Genomic DNA, 22,942 nt, shown 5'->3' on the forward strand with positions numbered 1-22,942 from the left:
AGAAATTGATAGAAATTAAGAGATAAAATAATTAGATTGAAAGGGAGAGAGGAAGTGAGAGGCCTTTTTACAGCTTTTTCTTCAAAGGAGGTAATTTCTTTTTTATTTATTGAGATACTTTACCTGAATTTCACTATGTGTGTGTAAATAATGAAAAGTAATGTTCATTTAAAAGAGAGAAAGAAGTTGATAGAAAATAAGTTAAAGATAAAGAATTTAAAGCGGAAGAGAGAGAGGAAGTTAGAGGACTTATTAAAACATTTTGTTTAAATCAAGGGATTTTTGTTCTATTGAGATACTTTACCTGAATGTCACTACATGTGTGTAAATAACTAAATGTGATGGCAATTAGAGAGAGAGAGAGAGAGAGAGAGAGAGAGAGAGAGAGAGAGAGAGAGAGAGTCAGTGAAATTGAAACAAAGTTAGAGACAAAGACATTTTGCAGAAGGTAGAGAGGGAGTGAGAAAACTTATAAAAGAAATGTGTTCAAATGAGAGAGAGAGAGAGAGAGAGAGAGAGAGAAAGAGAGAGAGAGAGAGAGATCTCATGTAGAACATAACAACAGCAGCAATATTTGAACACTTTTATAAAGGTCAATTATACATTTCTAAAAACTTCCTTGTATAACAAAACATAACCTTTTTTTATAAAGAGTAAAACAAAGTAAACAAAATGATTTTTTTAATGTTTATTGTTGTCTTATGTTTTCAGGAAAAATATCCAAGCTAAATGAGGTTTGCTGAGAAAAGTGTTTGTCTCACATGAAAAAGCCATTGTCTAAGATTATACATATTAAGGTAAATGTATAAATTAAATGTTATTTCTTAAAAAGAAATAAGCATGAGAGAGAGAGAGAGAGAGAAATAAAGAGAGATAAAGAGAGAGGGGAGAAATAAAAAAAAAGAGAAAGAGAATACAGAGAAAACTGCTTTTAGTTTTCATCAATATGAAGTTGATTCATCATTGATACACTTTTCCTGAATGTCACTAGATGTGTGTAAAAAAGGGATAACAGCATGAAACTGAGATAAGACATTAAAAAAAATTTGAGAGATAGGGAAAAGTTAAAATAGATAGAGAGGGAGATAGTGTGTGAATTTAAAGTGTAAAGTGAATTTTTAACTTATTGCCTCTACATGTGTTTTTCATTGATAGTTATGAGAGAGAGAGACAGAGAGAGAGAGATACAGAGAGACAGAGAGAGAGAGTGAGTAGTGATACCTTTTAGTATTGCATAAAATCTGAAAAAAGTACAAAAGTTAAGTTAAAAGTCTTGCTTTACAGAGATGAAACACATTCTCAGAATTTATATTTTGACAAGTATTTTTGTGTTGCAGCACCAGTGTTCAGACATAGGTTAACTTCCTAGATAGACGATTGAGGACCAATAGTGTCATTGGAAAAAAATCTACGCCATGAATATTGCTTTAATCAATACTGGTTTAGAAATGATAATGAAACTCTGGTACATTTTTTATTGATCGTGTGGTTTTCATGTATTCTCCCAAAAATGAAGATATGAGAGAATTAATACACTTTTTACGTGTACATGTACGTGTAAATTCAGTAGCATTGAAAGTTGGGTTATACAATGTACATATTTTGCTGTTTTAATGTTCCTAAACGATCATATTGCCTTGTTCATATTAATAATTAAATGTTTTAGTAATACTCAATAAAAAGTCAGAGTCTAATGTAATGTCTTGATTACTTTCATAATCATTGATATTCATTTTTATTTAATGTATCAACATCACTACGTCAAAAAATACATGCGCGGATCCAAAAAGAATTCCAGGGGGGTCAGACGGTTATTTGAGTTTGTCGGGGGGGGGGGGGGGGTCTGAGGCATATTTTTGGTAATTTTATAATGCAATTTAAAGAAATTTTAATTTTGCAAGGGGGGGGGGGGTCAGACCCCCCTGACCTCCCTCTAGATCTTAGCATGAAATAAGCTTAGCTAATGCATGATCTTGTTTTTGTATATGCCTTGCAATATTATGTAGAAATAATCAATGTGATTGAGCATTTTGGTGTGAATAATTGCATGAATTTTTATATCATAATCTGTAATTTCACCATTAAAACTATAGTGCTCTACTCAGAAGTTGTGCCGTTATTCTGTCTTTAAATAACCATACAGCTTTGGCTGAAAATGAAAGATGATGGATGCTTGTATATGCGTGTGATATACATGTACATGTAGGTAGAAGGGGCCTGTGATAGTTTTTCTCTTTCAATAACTAAACTGCCACGGTCCATTAGTTGTTCTAATAACAACATTCGGTTTTAGCTATTCAAAAATCAAAAAAATAATTGAAAAACAAATAATTGGGTTTATCCAAAGATTTATAGGTTTGTTACATGCACTTTGAAATATTTTGCACTTTGAAAAAAATTCAAAGTGTGTTACTAGTAATTTTGGAACCAGTTAAACGCGCTTTTATTTTTTTTTTCAAAGTGCGTTGATATCGTCGATATTATAAAAAACTGTTCAGGATTTGGTCCAAATAATTGATACTTTTATTGATATACAATAACTGATTGTTTTAACCTTGGTTTGATATTGTTTAGCTCAATGGGATATTTTTAAAAAAAAAAGAATCCAATGCATTCTCAGCTTACTTTATAAACAGTTTCTCGATTCGAATTTTTTTCTCATAAGCTTACGTAGTTTGACAATTTACACAAGAACAAATCAGGAGTTTTAAATTATCCAAATATGACATAAACTGCATCGCGTAGAAATTGCCTTTTTCCTTTTCTGTCTATGCAGCAAAATTAATGTACTTCTTATCTGATACATTGGGCTATGTCAGAAACGTTTACTTCAAGTTGCTGTATATCATACGTTTTGGATAGAAAGATAAGGGGTAGGCAACCTTCTTCCTGAAATCAATTACTAGTAAATGATGCACTGGTAATTGACCTGTATGATTGGTTAACCCACACCCACCCCCGTTCTCAAAGACGGTTAATGAGATTTACTAGTGTTAACAATTCATCATACAATCAGCAAATCAGAAATTCAATTCCAGATTTTTCTATTTAAACATATTTTTTTAAAGTGCGTTAAGTGTTTCGATAATAAAAAATGTTGAAGTTCCATCATAACGCACTTTGAATTTTTTTTTTCAAACTGCGTTAGCTTAGTCCTAAGTTTAACGCGTTTTATTTTTTTTAAGTGTGTACTTTTCTCAAAGTTTGTTGCCACATACGTTATTTAAAATCCACTATAAATCACAAAACTTGTGTGCTATAATTCTTTAGAAACTGTACAAAGAATGTATGGTGTATCAAATCATTTGATAATGAGAAGATGGGATAAATAAGTAAAATTAATGTAAGTAGTCAGTTTCATGTGTGTATTTCAAACCTGACAATGTAGTGAGAATCATGTGTGTCTAACTGCAGGGTCACGTGGTCTGATGTAGTGAAGTTCAGGGGAAAACCCAAATTTTTAATATAATGAATTTACGAATTATCAGCCCCCTAGGCTAATAAGAGTAGACAGTCTTTTATAAATTTGCTCAAATTTTTTCTTCACGACCCTTAGAAAATAGTGTAGTGACTTTATGGTGAAAAGTCATGTGTAGTGAGTTTCATGTCTTTACGAGTATGTGTGTGTGTGTGTGTGTGTGTGTGTGTGTGTGTGTTTGGGGGGGGGGGGGGTATTGTAAAATGTAAAATGTTACAGATTTCAGAAATCTATTGCCTTGAGTGTAACATACCAGTGGAATCTTGAATGATCAAAACTTACTTGTTTTGCAGTCATTATTAGAATACCCTGGGTTACATCCCCTGTCACAGGCACCAGTCTGTTTGTTACATGGGGAGGTATTCATACAGTTACCGCTACAGTTGTTGACACAGTCGTAACCATAGGTACCGTTAGCACATACTAAAAGTCAATGCATTAACTTTAACAATGCTGGTAATAATTTTTACACAAATAAGATTTTAACTTACGATTTTCAAAAAACAAGCTTAAAAACGATACTCATTCCCCCTCCTTCCCCTGAAGAACTTTATCTGAATATATTTAACAAATAACTCCATATGTACCGTGATCCCCATTATTAAAAAAAAAACCAAAAATAAGATAGTAATTCATATGTTTATTAATTAAAAAAACAAATATTTGTAATATATCCAATTTTTGTTGCTAAATATGTTTATCAGAGTTCAAAAACTCCTTAGTTGTTCTCTTTACATGTATAAATAATAATCAAAATGAATAAACCTATAGATGAACTATTCTCATCAAATATGTAAAGATTTTCAACATGTACTTTTATTGAAATTCTGTTAAATGAATTCCGTAACGAAGTGTGTGCCGCTAGTTGGGAGTTGATTTTAATCAACTCTCCTATGCACTTACTCGAACAAAGCGAAAGTGAAACAGTGTTTGGACCTAAGCACAAATCAATACCGCTGACAACACTTAGTTCTTGAAAATAATCGATAAATTCGATGCTATGTATTCTGAGGCATTGTTTTTCAAGAAAACTTATTTATGAATACCATGAAAATAATAAGATTTTAAATTGCACAAACAGTTTAGATATTTTTTTAAGTCGTATGTATTCCTACGCTAAAGTTCAATGTTGTCTCGTTCAACAAGACGCTTGGCTGTTAAATATATCCGACAAAACAGTCTCTCTTTCCTGTCGGAGATAAACGGAGACAGCCGAGCGTGTGGTTGAACAAGACATGAGTTCAATCTTGCCTGATCCATACAATTTTTCAGAAATATTTTGATTACTGATACAGTAACTACTTGCCATGCAAAAGCACATATCGTTGATTTTTAATAAATAATGATTAATAAAATCAACTCCCGTCAGTACTTCAGTACTTTGAATTTAATTTGTGATCGCATCAACGTCACATTTTACGTCACATATTGAAACAGAAGATGTTGGTTACATGCACAGGGCGAAAAACAATCTTTAAGCAAGTCCTTAAAGGTGGCGTACAGGTGGCTTTAAGGATATAGAATCTTTAAGCGCAAAAAAACTACGGCATCCTAACATCCAGACATGTCTTAAACTTATTAGAACCCGACACTCTTATTGAAGGATTTGGTCATTTGCTTATATGTCATAGTTAGTTAAGAGTGTTTCGGCGGTATTAATAGCACATGTCATTTTTGAATTGTAATAAGGCCCGCCTCGTTAGGAGTTCACCTTATGCATAAACCAATTAATCTCTTTGAACTTCATTTGGTTTTAATTTGGATCTAATGATTAGATCACCTATATCTTTGTGTTTACTGTATGCAACCATAGGAGGTGTTGTGAATAATTTTTTGCATACTTCGTCATGTTGTATGTTATCCCAGTATTTCATAAGTCGTTTCCTTAACCCTTTAATACCTGGGTTACATTTGGTCACCAAAACGTTCGGTACAGCCTTTTTAGTGTTTTTCTTCTTTTGTTTATTGAGAAGATCCATTTTATTTGCATAAAGAGTTTCTTGCATAAGAGGTTCAATTTCTAATTGTTTGTATCCTCTTTTTTCGAGATGAGTTTTGAAATCTTTGAAAATATTTAGTTATACAGCCTGATCACTAGTATTTCTCAGATGTATGGTATATTCTCCTTTAATAAGGTCCTTGATATGAGCACTTTGTCTGTGCAGGTATTGGAAGCTGTTAGTAGGTTTGATATATGAGCGAATGTCTAATCGCTGGCTATCTCAGAATCTTGTTCCTTTGTATATGGTCGTGTCTAAGAAATTGACACTGGTGTGAAATAATTCATAAATAAATCTCAGATATTTATGACAAGAGTAACCTATGTCAAAAAATTCTTTAATTTCATCCGGGCTTTATAGAATAAAGCCGTCATCTCTATATCGGCCGTGATAAATAAGTTTGTCGGCATGTTGAAATTTAGGTATTACATCATCAGTGATGTCTTTCATACGTATATCCGTAATTTCTGGTGACGGGCATGCCCCCATCGCCGCGCCTATAATTTGTTTGTAATATTTTCCGTCAAACTAAAAAAAAATTGTTTTCAAGTATGCATCTGAGAAAAAAAGATCAGATCAGAACTGCAAGGTCGAAGTAATTCTAGACTAGAATTGTCTGCTAAATATGCTTTCTCGACAGAATGAAGTAATTCATCAAAATTCATGTTGGTGTAAATGCTAGTCACGTCATTAGTAACTCTCTGTGTCTCTATCTATGTCTGTCTCTCTCTCGGTCTCTCTCTCTCTCTCTTTCTCTCTCTCTCTCACTCTCTCTCTCTCTCTTAGTTCATCCGGTTATTAAACAAAATGAAGATAATGAACCAAAAAATGCATGATTTAATTTGATAATCGGTTTAAGGTTTGTATTGTTTTTCAATTTTAATTATTTCTAGGTCTAATTCTAGATCTGCTAGATACATGTAAAAGATGAAAAGAATCTCAACTGCCATTGTTATATCGCGCTGGATATTACTGCTTTATTTGTCTAGTTTTGTTTGTTTGTGTATATCTAATTAGAGCCTATTGTTAGTCCAACTTCAGGAAACTCCTGGAACTAACACAGAATATACAAGATATACACAACAGTTTTGTCGTGAGCCCAGGTTCACTTTTGTGTATATCTAATAAGAGTCTATAGTTTGTCTAACTTAAGAAAACCCCTGGAACTAACACAGAATATACAAGATATACACAACAGGTGTGTCGTGTGCCCAGGTGCACGTCAGGGTTTCTAAAAGCGTTGAAATCTTAGTATGTACGTGTATACGATAAGTCTAGTGAAGAAAAGTTTATTTACATTTGTAATTAATTTTTTAGTATTATTTCCTAACTCTAGGTTTTAAAAATGTTACATCTACAAATTAAAGATACATGTATGTAAAAGTAAAATCTAGAGACTAATTAATTACTATACTATATCATAAATAAGGGTTAATTGTTTAAATATATGTATGAGTAAATATGTAACATACCCGGCCTGGTACATCATACAATTGTATGTACAAGTATATGTATACATCATTTGCAATTTCCACATGCAGTAAATACGTCACCCGTAATTGGTAATATTGTTTGTTATAGAATTGATAGTCTAAAAATCATGTATACAATTAAATATTTAAACATACTGGAACGGCACCGTGATAATGAAAACGGGAAAATTGCGTAGAACTAATATCCTAATAGTTTCAATGCATTTATTAAAAGAAATGATTTCATCTTCTCCCTTGCATTTCATTTAGCTATGAATTAGATGAACGCTTATCTACTCGGTTTTAATTTATTTACTTATTTAAGTATTATATATTTTTTTTCCACTGAAGTCCAAGTTCCGTATTTCATTCTAAATATGTGCATGCACGTAATTCATAAAATAGATATAATTGATTGTTACAATTTGGATGGACGTCAAAATCTTTTCAAGTAAAAAATACACATTAAATACATTGATTCAATATCCACTGATATATAGGATATAAAAACCAACAAAAATATGTAAGTTGCCGTGGAGCAGAGGAAGTAAGGTGATGCTGGTAAACGAAGGGTCCCGGGTTCAATTCTCGTCTAGGGCGTTTTACTTATTTTTTTTTTCATTTTATTATCTAGAAAAAAAACCGTTTTAATACCTTTTGTATTATTATCATATAGTTAATATATGTGAGTCGCCACGACAAAACCAGGGTTGTTGAGTTTACGTCATAATCGAGAAAGCGGCGCTGAAACACAACGTCAATAACGTCGCGTTTTTTATAACGAAAAAAGAATGACACATTTCCCATAATCGTTTTGTACATTTTTGAAATGATTTCCATGCAGAACTACGTCGATTTTAATCAATAAACAAATTATGAATAAAATAAAGTCAATTTTAAATCTGTGTTACACAAAAAATTGAATTTTACGACAATAGTAATGTAACTTTTGATATATTTATTTACTGTGTATCGATTGATAGCCAAATTGTAACGTTACAAGTATTCCGGGTTTTTCCATGGTCCTTGACAAAATTAATGCTCAATAGTCAAATTCAATCATAAATAAAGTTTTTGGGGAAAAACGTCGTGTAAAACATTTAGGTCTATACAATATAAGAAAAACAATTTTATACACGAATGACATCCCGTATTTTCTTGTCGGAGTTATCGGACGTAGTAAAAACGAAAGTATAACCAATATAAACAATCTGCGGGAAGTTCCGCAGACGAACATTGACAGCTACGCTGAAGTAGAGGAGAATGATAACATATTCATTATGAGCCAGTCAAGCAGAGCCAGTGAAGTGCCCGACGAAATAATTTGTCACCAAGATGAACCTTTCATCGATGAAATCACATCTTTGAATGATTTATACTTCAGAAATCATACCGAGTTGGTGCCATTGTCATCGTCCGAAGACAAGGAAGAGGACAGTGAGACTACAGACATCAGTGTCGGTAATTATTTAGATTCTACATGTAATTCAGATTATCAACACGAATTCGAATACAGAACTGTCGACCAAGACGAAGTTTAATTTTGTCGGTGTAATTCAAAACAAAAACATGCGGTTGCAGTAAATTGTATGGTTCCCCATGTAGTACAAATATCGAATTCGACCACATGCTAGAATACAGACAACAGTGTCAGGAAATGTCAAGTGAGGAATTAGATTTAACAGTGAAAGTTCAACTTGCCGCACACAGGAAATCTAGTATATACTGGCCCCAGTCTACAAGTAAAAAGCAAAAAAAAAAGAGAGAGAGAAAGAGTAGCACAAAAGTACTATTTTGCTGGTCAGCAAGTATGTCGAGATACTTTTCTTTTTTGCCATGGCATAGGGAAATTCAAGCTTAACAGCATAGCTGCATCTCTGGATAAAGATGGCCTAAAACCTAGGATTCATGGAAACACTGGGAAAACCCCTAAACATGCACTCAGCCTCACAGATGTTCAGCGTATATCTCAGTTCTTGAAAGAATATACATTGAAGAACGGACTCCCATTGCCAGGCAGACAGCCAAACTACTCAACCCGTGGTGACAAAGTCCTGTTGTTGCTTCCCTCTGATAAGACAAAGTCTGATATTTGGGAACTTTATAACCAAGCAGCGACAATGCTTAATTATAGGTATGTGTGATACTATTTTAATAAAATAGTCAAAGATATTTGCTGTACTCATGCTGAATAATAACCAAATAATGTAGTGCATATTTTGTGGGTCTGTTGAGCATTTTAGAGTGTGTTATAATACATGGTGCACATGATGAACTTTTAAAGAATTAACATTCCTAATAATTACCGGTACTAATGATATACATATTTGATTAATAGTGTACATGTCCAGAAAGTTTTGTATTTTTCTTCAAAATGACAGACAAGTGAGCTTATCTGAGTTCAAGAAAGTTTGGTTGGAACAAACACCACACATCCTGATTATGAAGCCAGCTACTGATCTCTGTCCCAAATGCCAGAGATATGTTCATAACATCAGTAATGCAGGGAACCTGTCAGAAGAGGAAAAGAAAACCATACAAAATTTAGTCCAGACTGGCATTTTGGCCTCTGGAAGATGAAGTGGAGACATTCTACAGCAGAAACTCTTGATGAGGTAGCAGAATCAGTGAGGCACTCCTCAAGAAATGGCCACAACATACCCCAGCTCATCAACGATGCTGAGAGGCCTGTCTCCTTCTACGACTGGACGAGTTTCTTTGAAGCTTTCTTCAAGAAACTACCATCCATCTCTAAATTCCACCATTTCAGAATGTCTGAAGAAAGTCCAGGAGTTGTCTTTGTCAAGGCTTATCGTAGCTCTGCAGAGAAACCCATCAACATTTTGAAGAAAGGACAGCAACTACCTATTGTTAACACCCTGCCATCCGTGATTACACCCAAGGGTCTTGATTCTGCCAGACAGTGGTATCTTTATGATGAAATCAGACCATTCTGCAGGGATACTTCAGATAGTCTACAGTCTTGCCCTAAGCCTGTGTGTCCAAAACCTCGTGTCAAAATAGACCCAGAGAAAAGAAAATGTCCAAAGCAGTTTGCCTCTCCTGAGATGTGAAATTTTAGGTGTATTGTGTACTGTAATGTGCAGTGTCATAATATACATATTTATGTATAATATAATACATATATTATATAAATTGCAGTATTTGAAATTATATGTACATGTATGTAGTTTTTAGGTAAAATTATTTGTTAATTACTAGTATTACCTTTATCAGATAGGAATAATTGTGTGATGTTTCAAAATGATAAGCCGTAAAGTTCTGTTTTTAGACAACTATATTACATGTAAAATGCGTTTTTTAGACAACTATATTACATGTAAAATGCTAAATGTACAACTTCTCAAATCATGACCTTTTTGCACTAAACTTTGATAGAAAATGATGTCATTATATTCAATTTTGATCACAAAACATTTTAAATGAATAAATCTTTTTTACTATTTAATAACTTTGTATTTATCTTCTAGATTACTTTTTCATATTTGATTTTTCTTCCAATTTTCAATGCATTGTGAGAAATTGCTTAAAACATGTCTCATTTTTACAGCGTCATGGCTCCTGAAATAAAAGGAGATGAATTCTAATATTTGGTATTTTTATTTATTTATACCAAAGCAACATAAAAATGCAAAAATCTCAATTTGTTGGAAAAACTCAATAAACCTGGTTTTCTGGTGGCTTATCACATATTTTGTTGGTAAATTAAGCACAATATTGAATTAAAAGATTTTTAATGGCTTAAAGGTGGACCAATTCTATGTAAGAATCATAATTCGGTGGCCACGCATAGTCACGGATTTTCTTCATACTTGACAATTTGATAGACTTTGGTGAGTATACAAGCCATGTTTGTTGCCATGTGGTCCCGTTACCATGGTAACCGAAGGTAAAGATGTAAAAATGCCATTTTAATGCTTATTTAAGAACATATTGTGAGTAATGTACAGAACGTGGGGTTTCCAGGGTAGAATATATTATTAAAAATAAATGTGATTTTTCAAAGGAAAGAAAAAAATTCATGGAGAAACGCATAATTTAAGAGCGTTTCAATGGTTACTAAACAGAAATTTGTTTTTCTTTTTTATTTAATTTGAATAAAAAGTGCATTTCTTGGGTTTTTTGGCTAACAATATTATGATTGTGCAATTAAGAATTTAAATATGAAAATTTAGAACCGTTGCTATGGTAACAAGCTTAAAAATAAGGAAAATTTTAATATTTTAGGCATATTTGAATGGATATTATTCAATTTTAATGAATAAATATGTAAAATCAATTGGTGAGAAAAAATAAAGTATGTCAACGTTATTGAAAAACATCTGAAATTTTCTAAAAATAACTGCCGATGCTATGGACTTTTCAAAAAGTAAGAATTTCTGTGTGATTTTTACGCAACTTAATTTTCCATAGCAACAACACTTCTCGGTTGCATAACAAACCTTTTTGTGGTTTATATTGAATAAATAGATATTTTTTTACCAGTTCAAACTTAGAAAAATTACAAAAAATTCTGAAATTGTGAATAAAAGCATATCAAAATCTTCTTAAATTTCTCTTTTTCTATTTTTTGGCCTTATTGCCATAGCAACGGATGTCAATTTCATAACAAAATATATATAGCATTGATATTGATATGGATGTAAAAATTTAACAGTTTCCCATTTCGGCTTTTAAAAAAACCCGCAAAAAACTGATTTCAAAAATTTGTAACGGTTTCTATGGTAACATTTTATCAGTATTGGTTTCTCCATCAATTTTCTAAACTCAGCTATGTTAAGGAAGGTCTAAGAATTCTACCACGTGTGATTTAGAAAAATTTGCATAAGCCCCGCCCCTTATTCATGAGATTTTACGAAATATGGGTATTTCGGTAATTAACAAACATCAACCAAAATGAATATGATTAATTATTGGGTTTGAATGCTCCAAGAAAGGTGTACTGAAATAAAATCATAAACTATTCTTTATATCTCGCGAAATCATGAAATTCCTAAGTCGTCTGATGACGTGTCGAGGTTGACTACGTCACACCGGCGCTTGCAGCTGTGATCAGAATAAACATGTGGACTTCAGTGATATATCTCGGAATTTAACTCGTTTACAACCAGCGTGGACAGAAATCGGCATAGGATTCAACTGAACAAGGTAGGATTTATCTGTACATCCCCTAGATATTGTTTTATATTACCTAATATTGTTGGATGGAACGGAAACGAAGTGAAATTCCTCGGCTTCGATTTTGTTTACTTGTTTACATTTGTTTTTCATGTAATATTGTGTTCAAACATCAGTTTGGTGACTCAGTCAGGCAAAGTAATTGTTCTGCGTTTCGCTAGTTTTGATCATACAGAGCGTTGAGGCTCATTGTAACTTTTTACTGGTCTCATATCGCGATAATATTAGATCGCATTTCCTCCATGTTCAAAGTACACAATAAAAAGTCCATGGCCAAACACTGTGTGGCCTGGAATGATTATAGACAAGATTGTAATTTGTTTAAGTAAATCGAAATGTGTTATTTTATTCAGCCTTCTTTTATGAAGATCTAATTAATTTTATTTAAGACAAAATTAAAGTGTGTTCAAACTGAATTTCCACACATTTTAAAAAAATAAACATTTGATTATGCCTGTTGTAATATCACTGAAATTGAAACCGCCATTAATATGCCCAATAATAGAGTAATGTTTCATTTTCATGTTATCTTTAACACAACTAGACTTTGACCCGTGCGTGCACGGGTTGACATTGCATATCGAACATTTAGAAATAGGTACATCGATACACCTTATTATTGACATTTACATAACAAAGCTATAAGCCTACAATAATGCTATTAATTTCACTACACTTTCCTTAGTTTGAATAACCTAACTGTGTCTCGGGAAAAGCCCTTCCCTTACTTATACCCGTAAAGTAGAAGAAAATTGCAGAATCGCTCTGGAACGATTTTGGAGAAAGTTAATGAATGATGTTGCCTTGAAAATAACAGTCAAATACATCACAACAAACCTTTTTGAGACTGCAAATACCTTTCAACTAAAAATTTTAATTCATAGAATGGAAGAACTCAACACCTTTTCACCAACGTACACGTAATCGTATATTCTTTGTTAAACTGGGTCTGTAGGACATTATTCATTTTTACGATAAAACATATTCTATCTTCACTCTCCTAACAAATATAATGTAACATTTTTGCATGTAATTAAATATTTTTTGTCATCACGAAGATGAAAGTAAGTGCTTAGTTGAAATGTATATTTGTTATTTTATACTTTCTCTCATAAGAAATCATTAATTTATATGAACAAAATATATAGCAAAAGTCCAATGAAAATTTACCCGTATTTGTATAATCATTTCTGAGTTTATTCAGGCAGATGTGATATTGTGGAAACAAATATAAACTAAAGATCCCGTTAGTGTGAATGTATTGCGCAAGTGCAAGATTGTAAAATCCAAAAACTCCAGGTGATTTCCGGGATTTTTTGAGGAATTTTCGTTGATTATTAATTAGCGAAGCTTAACTGAGAAAAAATAAAAACAAATTGGTAATCTTCAAGTACCAAAGATGTTTAAAATATATAAAACAAAAGACAGTATTCTTCTGATTTCTCGGTATTAAAGACTAAAAATTCGAGTCTATTATTTTAATATAGTAGTATAGATAGCTTAATGCTAATTATGACACATTATTCATTTTCAGGGTTTCTTAGGCAGTAGATGGTCCACTGAAAACACTTCTTGGGATGTTGATGAAAAGTAGGTACTATAAATGTATATAAATATTTCTTTTACTCACTAACTTCAACTTCATGCATAGTTTGTTGTTTTTTAATATCATATTGATAATGATACTAATGTAACCTTTTATAATAATTTGCATTGATATCTATTGAAATGAAATTTGAAATTGATATATATTCATCATTTCAGGTATTAGTTTTCTTATCAACTGGACTACCTCCTAATATCAAAAAGACAGAAGAGAAGAACGTGTAGTGTGCAAGAAAAATTGTCAATTTCCATAAATTACACATTATGACTGAAAAATACTAAAAATCAGAAAACACTAGTCTTGTTGAACAGTTTGTCACAGAAAAGCAATCTCTATAGTATTTGTAAAGTTGATTATCAAAATAAATTCTTGATAATATTGATATATTGTTTCTTCTTGCTTTCTTTAATTAGTACTAAAATATCAATTATGATTACAAGTAAACCTGATTAAACATTAAAAGAACTTATTCACCAGCATAGTAACATAAATTATTATGAAACATAAATGTGTAAATTACAAACTCAACACTTACACCCCCCCCCCCCCATAAAGGCAACTGATGAAGTTATGTTTTTCCAATTTCAACAATTTTATAATGATGATTGGTGTGAACAGAAACAAAATTTTAACATTATTTTAGTGAAATTCACAGGGTTAATTTATTTTAAGAATGAAAATTAAAATCATGATCTTAGTCAGAGTTGCGTTTGAATTTCACGCAAATGACGCTGAAAGTGAAGTGGGTCAGATAAAATGCAGAAGTGCAAGGGCATACACTTGATCAAATATATTGAAAATTTCCATGTCTTACCATTGTATCCCTATTATATCAAAAAGTGCTGGGAGCTGTATGAAGTTGCTACGCATTTCATATAAATAAGCGTTCATTGCGGGAAATCCCAGTAAATTGCTGTTCATACACTGTTTACATTGAATTTAATAATTGTTCTTACTTGAATATTTTAAGCTCCCAGCACTTTTTATAAGTTCATTTTATAAGTTAGAAACAGAAATAACTATATTTGTTTATGTTATGCCCTTGCACTTTGCATTTTTTCGTATTATTCCTGGTTCATCTATTTTTAGCAGTATCACGAGACAGGGTATTCCCAAGAGACTCAAAAATTGCTCATCCGATAACAAATTATTTAATTTGTATAATCGATAAAATATCACTTTGTTTAACAAATGTTTGGAGTAGAATACCAAGATTGTTCAAAGGCTAACATTTTATGTGATAAATATCGCTATTTTTGTATGGACGCCCTTAACATAGCTGAGAAATAATTAAATAATTGAAAATAGGACAAAGGCTGTTTTATGTCTTTGATAGTTTACATTAGTGGGCAAAACCTTCTAATATGGCTTCAAAGTAGGTAAGTTTTGCTTTTTTTTCCATCTTTAGCCTCAATTACTATAGCAACGGTTACCCATAGCAACCAACTTTTAGTGGTTTTTGCGTTTTAAACCTAGGTGTGTCTATGTATGAAATATAAGGAAAATTGGTGACTATGCGTGGCCAGACCCTTTTATAAATCTTTGATTCTTACATATAATTGATCTTAAGGACCTATAAGTTGTCCTTAAAGGTGGCTTAAAGATTTTCTTTAAGCTGCCTTTAAGGATGACGTTTACTCAGAATAAAAAAAAATTCACTTTCAGAAAAGTGGATCAATGACCTACTTTTTGAGTTAATAGTCATTGAATATTTATTGAAAAAATCAAGAAAAATCGCATAAAATTTTACACTACGATTGAGATTTTCTTAATTATAAATATATTACAAATAATAAAATACTTTGAAAAATAAGATACAGTTTATAAATGGTAGTGGCACTAAATAAGTACAAAGCATTAAGATTTCAGCAACAATTAAAAAAAATAATCCAGTTCGAATTTCCTCTCTCAGTTTTCAAATTCCTACCCATTTTTTGATCCAATTTTACAAATAATTGAATGATGATAATACAAAAACATTTATGGCATTGAACTACTTATTTTGACCTTATTCTGTTGGCATAAAAGTTATATGAGGTCAATGATCAAAATTTTGATATATGGTGTCTTTTATCGTTTTTAAGCATTTTTCAATATTTTTGCAATTCGTTCCATAAACTTATTTTAATGAAGAGGTAAAACCAACGAAAATATGCAAAATACATAGACTAAGATATAAAATCTTAACTTTTAATATTAGATTACTGCCAAAACAACTTTGGCAGAAAAAAGAATCTGCAAAATTTAGTCCGAATTTCCTCAATTTTTGTTTTAGCCTAATTCCATAATAAAGTAAAAATATTGAATGTTTTGTCAATAATAATTCATTTCATAGATATTTTCAGTGTTTAGAACAAATTTTACTCATAACATTAAACTTTATACCAATCCGAATTTGAAAACTCAAATCCTGAGTACACAACACCCTTAAGCCATCTTTACGCTTTCTTTAAGCCATCTTTAAGCAACACATACAGCTTAAAGGTGGCTTAAAGATCGTCTTTAAGCATCTTTAAGCTATCTTTAAGGAGAACTTAAAGTTGGTCATTAATCCTGTGATGCATGTTTTATCATGCAACTACCCGTTACATTGACCAAATAAAGATAAACCTTATAAACCAAAGCTATATTTGGTCAATGTCCCAAAATTGGGCTTGTGCATTGATGCGACGTTTAAATGCATCGTGGCATCATCTTTTTGTTTCTTTATGGCGTCATGGTTTCAACTGCTGATATGCAGCAATATTTTTCCAAAATAACTTGCTTGAGGCGTTACATGCGATATGATGATGCATGATAAACAAAATAAATGAGAAATATCTCGAAAAATAAGCAATATTTTGGCACGGATCAAAAATGTTAAAACGGCTCAGTAAGCCTCCCCTTCTGTTGTTTTCTTACCACTGCCCAGAAATACCAACAATCATGTATTTAGGTCTTTTCACCACAGTGTAAAGGCCTATTGATATTGTTTTGTTTATTTTTTTTTATTCTTTTTATTTTTATTCCGTAAGAGTAAAATGCGTTTCGCGACTTACCAAAACACTTTCATGCACGTTTTGCTCCTCATATTATTTTTATTTTTTACCAAAAATACACGTGCAAGTGGTTTTTAGCTTCTTATTAATTTCGCAAAAAATCAAAATTATGATAACGATAAGGCGTAGAGACACTAAACATCTTGCAATGACTTTGACCTCGTTCTATGACCTTAAACCTGAGCAAAGGTGTTAAGGAACCCTATGGAATCGAACATACATTTGTTTCAGCAAAACCACGAATCTTAGTTATTAAATACATATACAAGTATTAAAACATAGATCAAATTCAAATAAAAAATATCAGAGTTTTTTTCCCCCAAAAATAAGACTGTATAACGTAGATTTACACATTGATGAAGTCATTAGTGAACGTGGAATGTCGTGTAAAATTGATCAGAAAACATTGTAAGGAGATTCAAAATGTAAGAAATCTAAGAACTCTGAAAAAGTATTTTGGCATGATTTGTTGAGAATTGAACAAGAGAATACTTCAGACAGCTCGTTCATAGATCAACAAAACTGTGACGGAATCAATCTCTACAGAATACAAATATGTAATTTGATGTTAATATCGGTTTTGAATGAACTACCAAGGCAAACTAATTAAACTGCAGTAAACTAAAAGTGACTGTGTAAAATATTTTTTAAAAATGAATCGAGATTGAGAGTTCTGTTAATCTGATTTTTTCTCGGGTATATATATGTTAAGCTGTGCGGATTCACTAAAATATATCTGTTCAAGGTAATGTACTTATAGTAAGACGTTTTGATAACTATGGCAGAAATGAAAGAGAACTAAACATGTATCGGAGACTGACTTTTATATGTTAGGTAAATAAGTGTGTGTGTGTGGTTTTCCTCCTCTTTAAAAAAACAAATAACTGGATGTACTATTTTTAAAAAAAGAAGTATTTTTTTAATTGATCACTTTAATCATGTTATCAAATTAATTAAGTTTGTTATTCTTTGGACTCATTACCAACTAAATGAAAAAGTTTTTCTGGGGTCTATTTAAATACGTTTATTTAAAATGAATTAAACAATTGAATATATATTGTATATGCATATGTTAACAAAACAACTTTATGCATTTAACATTATTTGGGTGAGAAGAATAAGTAAGAAGGCTAAATAAAAGTATGAGACCTAAAATGCACGTTATTTTGAGTGACATTTAAGTGCATTTTACTTTACGTAAGCATTGTGTGTGCCCATTTGTCACAAATTTCATTCGAGTTTTTCACGTGAAATTATCCGGAATGTTACGTAAGACACAATTGCCTTATAATTTTATAGAATTTAAAATTAAGATTGCTCTTGTTGCAGAGAAGCTTTAAATGAAATCAGTAGCAATTGGTCAGGTTTTGAAGAAGTCAAAAATGTAAAATTATAAATGTACGGCACACGACGACGGAAGAAGACCAAAGGCAATAAGTCACCTTCGTAACATAGATCACCAAAATGATTAAGCTTTAATATAAATCTATAGAATTTCCCCAAAAATAAACCTTAGCTCTTTCGTTTAAAAGTCATATACAAGTTTGTAAGCAGAATGACAGAAAGGTTAAAACACTCATTTTATTTTAATCTAATCAAATGTGAATAAAATGAGTTATTTTCGCCCGTTGAACATGCAAAAACTATCGTACTTTGTCGAATTCGCTAAGACATAGATAGAAAGATATGCTCTTTCTAAATACCAGTCAATTAAAAATTGTTTTTATTTTCAGTCTTAAATTCGTCCGCTGTCAATGAAGGCAAAATGGGCAAAACTTAAACGGAGGCGAGTATTGTTCTGTGTACAATATAGACAATTAAAACAAGTATATATCAAATAAGAAAAAAAATAATCAAACGGTTTAGATGATGCCAAATACAAAAAAAATACCTCTTTATCCTCTTTTATGAAAATATGATGATTGAAAATAAAATAGAAATAACAGTATTATGAAACCTATGAATGTTCTACATTCATATTATTGCATTATTTTCAATTTTTAACAAGTCGGTTTGTCTGTCCAACGTTTAAAAGATTCGCGTCGACAAAACGTCTGGATGAGTAAACCAAGTTCATACAAACTTTGCAGAAATACAAAGTTATCTAATACTTTTATATATTAATATAACAAATAAGTTAACCGTTATTAGATATCAATGACGAAAATTAACTAATATATTTTATCTCTATCATTACATAATACTTGCATATGACATTAATAAACATTTGACAAATAAATATCAATGACGAAAATAAACTTATATGGATTACCTGTCTCACACTTATTCCCCGTCCATCCTTCTACACATCCCTTATTACAATGACCCGTGGCGTGATTACAGATGGTATTGCCTCTACAATGTCCAGAACATTGGTGGCTGCAATTCATACCGTACCATCCTTCTGTACATTCTATTTATAAAAACAGAACATAAAGAGGTAATTCGTTGTTCTATTATCAAAATATGGATTTTAAAGGGGTCCAAAGAATATGAAATTCAGAACAAGAAAAATGTTACTTATGGTGCAATTTGTTCCTGTCCATCCAGGCTCACATTCAAAACAAGATCCGATTTTTATGTGACAGGTTTTGTCTTTACAGTTGACGGGGCATGGGATTTCACACGTTTCGCTATAATAACCAGGTGTGCTACAACCTACATTGGATAATGCTAGAGTGTCTAAAAATGTTATAAATAAAATATTACTTTTTTCATGTTTTTGTATATTCAGATTTTTGAATATATTACACAATATTTCGTTTAGATACATTACCTTTTCCCTGTGTAATTTTAAGGAAGTAAATTTTAACCATATACTGTGGACTCATCACTATTTGTGGGGGGGGGGGGGAGGGGGGGGGGGCAATGTTCGTGGCTTTCATGGGTAACCCTTGCCGATGAATTTGCATTGACATTATGCATGACATCGGGCATTTATGAAATAGATACATCGACACACCGTATTGTTACCATTTACATAATAAAGCTTTAGGCCTACAATAATGCTGTTAATTTCACTACACTCTGCTTAGTTAGAATAATCTAACGATATCTCGGGACAGGCCTATAACACATTTAAAATGCCTCTCATATACCCGTAATGTAGCAAAAAATTGCAGAATCGCTCCGAAACGATTTTGGAGAAATTAATGAAGCTGCATTCAAAATATAACAGTCAAATTATTCATAATAAACCATTTTGAGGCTGGAAATGCCTTTCATCTAAAAAAATTAATTATATATATATATATATATATATATATATATATATATATATATATATATATATATATATATATATATGACAAATATCTGACAAATTTTCAATGAAAATTTACACGTATTTTTTATCGTTTCTGAGTTTATCTATGCAAATGTAATATTGTGGAAACAAAAACTAAAGAGACTCCAGTGATTTAGCGTAAATGTAATGTGCATGCGTAAGATTGTAAAATCCGAAAAATCCATATGATTTCCGGGTTTTTAAAAGGAATTTCCATTGATTATTAAAAAGCGAAGCTGGATTGAAAAAAAAGAAAAACAAATTGGTAATCTTCAATTGCCAATAATGTTTAAAATATATAAAACAAATGACAGTACTCTTTCGAGATCTCGGTATGAAAACCCTAAAATTCGAGTTTATTTTTTTAATATAGTAGTATAGATTAAGGTATCCCGATTAGACTTCCAATTAAATTACACCCCCCCCCCCTCTCAAACCATAAACCAGGAAACCTTTTGCTACCCACGATCATTGACCCCAAAGATAAATATGACTCCTCAGTATTGGACGTTGCAAAACTAGTAGATACTTTTAAGCCTTTCAGCCCGTAACTGATCGAAACATAAATACTGTTTACAAAATAAACTTATTGGTTTATGTCTACTGACAAAATAAACTTATTGGTGTATGTCTATTGACAAAATAAACTTATTGGTGTATGTCTACTGACAAAATAAACTTATTGGTGTATGTCTATTGACAAAATAAACTTATTGGTTTATGTCTACTGACAAAATAAACTTATTGGTGTATGTCTACTGACAAAATAAACTTATTAGTTTTATGTCTATTGACAAAATAAACTTATTGGTGTATGTCTACTGACAAAATAAACTTATTGGTGTATGTCTATTGACAAAATAAACTTATTAGTTTTATGTCTATTGACAAAATAAACTTATTGGTGTATGTCTACTGACAAAATAAACTTATTGGTGTATGTCTATTGACAAAATAAACTTATTAGTTTTATGTCTATTGACAAAATAAACTTATTGGTGTATGTCTACTGACAAAATAAACTTATTGGTGTATGTCTATTGACAAAATAAAGTTATTGGTGTATGTCTATTGACAAAATAAACTTATTGGTGTATGTCTATTGACAAAATAAACTTATTGGTGTACGTTTATTGACAAAATAAAGTTATTGGTGTATGTCTATTGACAAAAAAAAACTTATTGGTGTACGTCTATTGACATAATTAACTTATTGGTGTGTGTCTATTGACAAAATATAGTTATTGGTGTATGTCTATTGACATAATAAACTTATTGGTGTATGTCTACTGATAAAATAAACTTATTGGTGTATGTCTATTGACAAAATAAACTTATTGGTGTACGTCTATTGACAAAATAAACTTATTGGTGTATGTCTATTGACGAAATAAACTCTATGGTGTATGCCTAGTGACAAAATAAACTTATTGGTGTACGTTTATTGAGATAATAAACTTATTGGTGTATGTCTTTTGACAAAAAAAAAATCATTGGTGTACGTCTATTGAGATAATAAACTTATTGGTGTATGTCTATTGACAAAATAAACTTAATGGTGTATGTCTACTGACAAAATAAACTTATTGGTGTATCCTTATTTCCAAAATAAACTTATTGGTGTACGTCTTTTGACATAATAAACTTATTGGTGTATGTCTACTGACAAAATAAACTTATTGGTGTAAGTCTATTGACAAAATAAAGTTATTGGTGTATGTCTATTGACAAAATAAACTTATTGGTGTATGTCTACTGACAAAATTAACTTATTGGTGTATGTCTATTGACAAAAACAACTTATTGGTGTACGTCTATTGACATAATAAACTTATTGGTGTACGTCTATTGACAAAATAAAGTTATTGGTGTATGTCTATTGACAAAATAAACTTATTGGTGTATGTCTATTGACAAAATAAACTTATTGGTCTATGTCTATTGACAAAATAAAGTTATTGGTGTATGTATATTTACGAAATAAACTTATTGGTGTTTGTCTATTGACAAAATAAACTTATTGGTGTATGTATATTTACGAAATAAACTTATTGGTGTATGTCTATTGACAAAATAAAGTTATTGGTGTGTGTCTATTTACGAAATAAACTTATTAGTGTAAGTTTATTTACAATTTTGACGTAAGTAGTTTTAAGATTCATGAAGTAATTGTTTTTGTTTTTTTTGACAGTTTATTTACACTGAATGTGCAATTTACTTTTCTATGGAGGTTTTTTGAATAAATATTAAGAAAATGTAGTGCTACAATACATTTAGGCTATTTTATAGATTAACATTATTCATTATATAAATTGTTGCAGAAAGTTAATCAAATTTAATAACAGAAATACCAGTCGCATGTAGAAGTGTTATTTGTTCTAGTTTGTCTAGTTCCAAATATGTGCAATGAATTCATTTACAAAATTTCAGAAAAACACCAACATGTCTTCCTCAATTGGGGAAAAAAGTTATTACTTAAATTAATTCAAGAATGTTTATGTTAGTCACATGCTAATACTACTCTGATTTTACAGACATAGGAATGATGTAAAACCAATTGTTTTAATCATTAAGAGTTATCTTAAAAAAGATCAACGCCAGCGAACACACCCACACACAAATCCGTGCGTCTCTTGTTTTCTGCAGAAAAAAGGAGGGGGTCAAGACCTCTTGTTTGCAAATGGAATCTGCGGATTTATTAAGTAAAGTAAAGGTTTCAGCGATAACGTCCTTTTCCCCTCATTAGTCCGTGCACAAATGTAGGATTAAAAACCTGTTTGTGAGTAGTATTTTGTAAACATTTCTTTTAGTTTGGTCGCCATATTAGTTTCGACCGTTCCTCTACTGCCACTGGGGTATATAT

At 31.3% G+C, this 22,942-nt stretch overlaps 1 protein-coding gene and 1 long non-coding RNA gene across 3 annotated transcripts in view; one reads left to right on the forward strand and one right to left on the reverse strand.

The window, feature by feature from the left end:
• Positions 1 to 1,694, forward strand: part of LOC128173049 (uncharacterized) — a 10,582-nt gene extending 8,888 nt beyond the window's left edge. For both annotated transcript variants that reach the window (XR_008242413.1, XR_008242412.1), the window contains 2 exons: positions 712 to 797; positions 1,338 to 1,694. This is a non-coding gene — a long non-coding RNA (uncharacterized LOC128173049). The remainder of the gene's footprint in view (positions 1 to 711; positions 798 to 1,337) is intronic.
• LOC128173883 (uncharacterized) overlaps positions 1 to 22,942 on the reverse strand; it is a 142,109-nt gene that overhangs the window by 67,133 nt on the left and 52,034 nt on the right. The window contains exons 12-14 of the mRNA XM_052839560.1: positions 19,314 to 19,451; positions 19,066 to 19,206; positions 3,761 to 3,901 (exon numbers count right to left, since the gene is read on the reverse strand). Of these exons, the coding sequence (XP_052695520.1) occupies positions 3,761 to 3,901; positions 19,066 to 19,206; positions 19,314 to 19,451 (420 nt within the window). The remainder of the gene's footprint in view (positions 1 to 3,760; positions 3,902 to 19,065; positions 19,207 to 19,313; positions 19,452 to 22,942) is intronic.

The sequence above is a fragment of the Crassostrea angulata genome, chromosome 2 (genome assembly GCF_025612915.1).
Source record: "Crassostrea angulata isolate pt1a10 chromosome 2, ASM2561291v2, whole genome shotgun sequence".
Taxonomy (NCBI): Eukaryota; Metazoa; Mollusca; class Bivalvia; order Ostreida; family Ostreidae; genus Magallana; species Magallana angulata.